Below are 5,746 nucleotides of genomic sequence, written 5' to 3' on the forward strand. Positions count from 1 at the left end.
ATTCCTTACTAAATGGCCGGCCACAACACTGCCTTGTTATTAGAAAATACTATATTTATCTCTACCTTCTTATAATATAAAACAAAAACAATCACGGAGGTAAATATATGCTATTCCAAAATATTAAAATTCTAAACATTTCATTAGGTTTTTTCTATCCATTTTATTTCCGCAACATAAAAAATCATAATATTATTAAAACTATCTAGAAAATATATAGATAAAATGTCAGTATAATTTTTATACAGAATTAGAATAAGAGCCAAATAGTTAAATAAGTTAAGTTCTATGATTTAATTCTTCCAACATGTGATTTTTTTTGAATCCGATATAGTTGGATACTGTTTTTTGCTTCAGCTCCTACTCTAAGAATCGTGCATACACTAATTTAAATATATAGAAGAACTATCTGGGTTGGTTTTGTTGAGATTGTTAGACTGCTGCAGTGGGTCGTCTACTCATCTGAAGCCAAGATCAGAAGAGATATATAATCGCGAAAATGGGTTACAAAAGGCAAGATTTTCAAATTTTCTTAACTTTACCACTCTCTAATAAAAAAATATAATTTTTGCTTTTCTTCTTTCTGTATTCTCTTTTTTGAACTTTCAAAGGAATAACTTAAAGCGTGTTTGTTCCAAAGACTTGACTTATGCATTTGGAAGTAAAAAGCACGGAGGATTCTGAATATGGACTTGAATACCTTTGAATGCTTCCATTTTGTTTGCTCTTGAAAGAAGTTAAATACCTTAAGATTGGCAAAGCCAAAACATGCAGAGTTTTGAAACTCAAAGCCTGTCAATGCCTTCCATCTCTTTGTTTCTGTTTCTCTCCTTCTTTCTCACAGCTTCAGCTCAACAAAAACAGACCAACATAAGCATAGGGTCTTCACTCACACCCACAACCAACTCCTCTTGGTTATCACCCTCTGGTCTTTATGCCTTTGGATTCTATCCACAAGGCAATGGCTTTGGCATTGGTATCTTTCTTGCTGGAATTCCTCAGAGAACTGTTGTATGGACTGCCAATCGGGATGGTCCGCTGGTCAGCAACAATGCTACCTTGCTCTTAACCAACGATTCTGGGCTTGTCTTGCAAGAGCAAGGCCAAACCAAAACAATTATTTCTTATCCACAACCACCTTCTTCAGCTTCCTTGTTTGATTCAGGCAATTTTGTGCTCTATACATCTGAGCTTGATAAAATATGGCAGAGTTTTGAGCACCCAACTGATACCCTTTTGCCTTCTCAACGTCTTGAAGCTGGTTCGGAGCTGGTTTCTGCTGCTTCACGAAATGACCATTCATCAGGAATTTTCCGGCTTTCTATGCAAGACGATGGAAACCTTGTGCAGTATCCGGTGGCAACTCTTCCGACTGCTGTACATGCTTATTGGTCTTCTGTTACATCTGGACGGGGCAATAATGTGTCCCTGAATTTTGCTCATGATGGCCATCTCTACTTGCTTAATTCGACTGGTTTCAACATAAAGAATCTCACAGGTGGAGGGTATCCCACAAACGAAACAATTTACATTATGAGAATTGATTTTGATGGGATATTCAGACTGTACTCGCACAATCTGAAACAAGATGGAAACTGGTCTGCTTTATGGCGATCCTCAAACAATAAGTGTGATCCCAAGGGACTCTGCGGTTTGAATAGCTATTGTGTTTTAAATGATCAGGAACCTGACTGTATATGTATTCCAGGATTTGTAGCTGGTATGCAGAATAATTGGACTGCTGGATGTGAGAGAAATTTCATTCCTGGAAGTTGCGAAGATAAAAATGGAGATATCAGAATTCAAGAAATTACTAATAGTGGATGGGAGGAAGATTCGTATTCTGTTCTCACAGTATTTACGAAAGAAGATTGTGAGAGAGCATGTCTGGAGGACTGCAACTGTGATGCTGCTTTTTTCAATAATATGCAGTGCAGAAAGCAAAGGCTGCCTCTAAGATATGGGAAAAGAAATTTGGGTGACTCAAACATAGCCTTGATCAAGGTTGGCAAATCCATATCCACCACAGACAGAATCGAGCCTGGAAAGACAAAGAGTGATGATAAGCTTGACAATGCTATGCTAATTCTCAGTTGTTCAATTGCTGCTGTTGGGTTTTTTATGTTGGCAATTTCTGGTATTCTGTTTTATAGATCTCGTGTCCAGGCATACAAAAGATTGTCTGCAACTGAGAATGTTGGATTAAGTGAGGAAGTTTCCCCTCGATCTTATACCTTCACAGAGCTAGAGAAAATTACAGATGGTTTCAAGGAAGAAATTGGCAGAGGTTCATTTGGGGCTGTTTATAAAGGGCTACTATTGAGCACCCAGAAAGGTGCAGCAGTTAAAAGATTAGAAGGAGTTGCATCTCAAGGGGAAAGAGAATTCCAAACTGAAGTGAAGGTTATTGGGAAGACACATCATAAGAACCTAGTACGCCTACTAGGTTATTGCAATGAAGGACCTCATAGGCTGTTGGTATACGAGTACATGAGCAATGGGTCTCTTGCTGATGTATTATTCTGTCATGAAAAAAGACCTTGTTTTGCAGAAAGAGTGGAGATTGCTCGTAACATAGCAAAAGGCATCCTCTATCTACATGAAGAGTGCGAGACGCAGATCATCCACTGTGATATAAAACCAGAAAACATACTACTAGATGAGTATGGATGTCCAAAAATTTCCGACTTCGGATTGGCAAAGCTACTGAAACCAGAACAAACAAAAACCTTTACAGGAATCAGAGGGACAAGAGGATACGTTGCACCAGAGTGGCACCGTAAGCTGCCTGTCACAGTTAAAGCTGACGTTTATAGTTTTGGAATTGTACTGTTGGAGATTGCATGTTGCAGGAGGAATGTGGATCATGCACTTCCAGAGATTGAATCTATTCTTGTGGATTGGGTTTATCATTGTTTTGAAGGTGGTGAGCTAGATAAATTAGCGGGTGATGAAGAGGTGGACAAGAAACAAATGAACAGAATGATCAAAGTGGGGCTATGGTGTACTTTGGATGAACCATCAATTCGCCCTTCCATGAAAAAGGTGTTGTTGATGTTAGAAGGGACAATAGACATCCCAATACCTCCAAGTCCTACTTCTTTTCTCAGTACCATTTAAGATTTGTGCTTTTTCTCTCTGCTTTTTGTTACTTTTCACTTCACTTGGTAAGTTTCTTGTATTGCATTTATAACTATCAGTCTATTTCAGCAGGTACCAATGGGTCATTCATTAAAAATATTTTCGTTTGCAAATCAGCTTACATAGATTGAGATTAGATCCTCTTTCTCACATCAATATAGTATTTTCATAGTTGTATTATTTCTAGAACTAGTACCACTCAAAGTGCTGTAAGCAAAGCAAGCACCTTGATGTAGAGGAGCTGGAAATGCTACCGGAGGCATACTTTGTTCAAATTGATGATACATTGAACAAACTGTACACGGTAAGCAACTTAAACTTCGGATTTGGTTTGTTGGTTTTTTCAAGAATTGGAGGAAAAATGAGTACGTTCATTGAACTTGTACGAAAATCAGGAATCAGCCAGCTACAGTAGCTCGATCGGTTGAATCTGGTATCATTAATGGCAACTAAATCCTTCACTATTACAACTCAACTACATGGTTCTTCTGATGGTTGTGTAAATTTTGATCGTTACTAACTTTTTATGCATCTGTGCACATTCTTGTTTCACATAATTGGAATGGTGTGGATTTAACTATTTCCCTGTGATTTGCATACAAATATTCGATTTTTATTTTTAAAACATGTTTGTCCGATATCCAAAATATTGAATAATATTTCAAATGCCACGTCAGCATATCAGGTGATATACTAATAAAATGACATATTGGTAATTTTTTTGACTCGTCACATTTTTTCTTGAATCGTCACGTTGCAGATTTTGTTTAAATCATTTTAGAATTTATATATATAGTGAGTCTCCTGAAGAGGAGACTATATTCTGCAGGGCTTTAATCATATCCGGTAATTCTTTTATCAATTTCTTTAAATTCGATGGGTTTGATTTTAGGTTTGATGGGCTTGAATTTTTTATTTGTGGTTTTATGGTTTTATTCAGGTCTTCTGAATGTTCTGATAAGATTTTAGACTAGAATTTGGGCTGGATTTTACTTCTTTCTGCTTATTTTTTTTTCATTGTTCTTAAAAATTCTCTAAAATCTGGAATAATATATATATATATATATATAAAATATAATAGGAATTAATAGATAAAAAGTTATGGTTAGAATTATTTGCTTAAGTTTTTTTTTTTCTAAAATCAATTTATATAATTTTTCTTGATCAGCAATATGTCCGGGCACATGTGCAATTGTGGTATCATTAAAAAATTACAAAAATCTCAAAAAAAAAAAAAAGAAGAGATTTTTCAACTTCTAATTTTCTTTTTATAAAATCACAAAACCTCATTATTAGTAAGAAAAAAGATGATGAAGAATTTTTATTTTTATAATTTAAAAATAAAAATTATTAGTTTAATATTAAAACTTGTCAATTTTTCATCAAATTATTTTAGAATTTAATTATATATATATAACGATAAAAATATAATTAAAAAACATATTATAAATTTAAAGATATCATTTCTCATATTTTGTAGTTAGAAATATAGATATGCATTGATTTTTTATTGATTATTTTAAAAATATAGTTAGTTTTAGTTTTAAAATTTATTATTTATAAATTAATATATTATATTTAAAATATTATAAGAAATTAAAAACTCACGTACTAATTAGAAAATTTAAAAGTTATATATAAACTATAATAATAAAGACAATAAATTATATTTATGGAAATTTACAATTTAGTCTTTGAGTATTACCATTATTAACAAGTCAGTCCCTGTATTTTTACAAACCTATTAAAACGTCCTTATCTTTTCTCTCCGTCAACAAAATAGTCATTCCGTCTATTTTTGCCGTTAAAAATATAGTAAAAGACTAAATTACCTCCCATTATTTTCCTCCTTCTCCTCTTCCTCCTCCTCCTCCTTCCTTTATTCTTCATCAATTCTTCCTCTTTCTTCTGCTTCTTCTTCTCCTTCTGCTTCTGCTTCTTCTTCTTCTTCTTCTTCTTCTTCTTCTTCTTCTTCTTCTTCTTCTTCTCCTTCTTCTTTTGCTTCTTTTTCTTCTTTTTCTTCTATCTCTTCTTCTTCTTCTCCTTCTTCTTCTTCTTCTTCTTTTTCTTCTTTTTTTTCTTCTTTTTCTTCTTTCTCTTCTTTTTCTTCTCCTTCTTCTCCTTCTTCTTCTTCTTCTTCTTCTTGTTTTTCTTCTTTTTCTTCTCTTTCTTCTTTCTCTTCTTCTCCTTCTCCTTCTCCTCCTTCTCCTTCTTCTTCTTCTTCTTCTTCTTCTTCTTCTTTTTCTTCTTTTTCAGAGGAGGAGGAAAGAAAAGATAGGGACTATTTCGTTGACAAAAAGAAACAATAAGGATATTTTAATAGATGTGAGAAAAGATAGGGACTATTTCGTTGACAAAAAGAAACGATAAAAACATTTTAATAGATGTGAGAAAAGATAGGGATTATTTTGTTGACAAACAGAAATGATAAGGACGTTTTAATAGATTTCTAAAAATATAGGGAGGGACGATTTCGTTGATGGAAAGAAACGATGAGGAAGGACTATTTCGTTGATGGAAAGAAACGATAAGGACATTTTAATATATATGAGAAAAGATAGGGACTATTTTATTGACGAAAAAAAATGATAAGGACGTTTTAATA

At 33.7% G+C, this 5,746-nt stretch overlaps 1 protein-coding gene across 1 annotated transcript; it reads left to right on the forward strand.

The window, feature by feature from the left end:
- The first annotated feature begins 725 nt into the window (after positions 1–725).
- LOC110629624 (G-type lectin S-receptor-like serine/threonine-protein kinase LECRK1) lies at positions 726–3,694 on the forward strand. The gene has a single exon (XM_021776680.2). It carries the CDS (start codon positions 769–771, stop codon positions 3,118–3,120), a length of 2,352 nt encoding a protein of 783 aa, XP_021632372.1. The 5' UTR covers positions 726–768; the 3' UTR covers positions 3,121–3,694.
- The last annotated feature ends 2,052 nt before the right edge of the window (positions 3,695–5,746 follow it).

The sequence above is a fragment of the Manihot esculenta genome, chromosome 13 (genome assembly GCF_001659605.2).
Source record: "Manihot esculenta cultivar AM560-2 chromosome 13, M.esculenta_v8, whole genome shotgun sequence".
In the NCBI taxonomy this organism is placed as follows: Eukaryota; Viridiplantae; Streptophyta; class Magnoliopsida; order Malpighiales; family Euphorbiaceae; genus Manihot; species Manihot esculenta.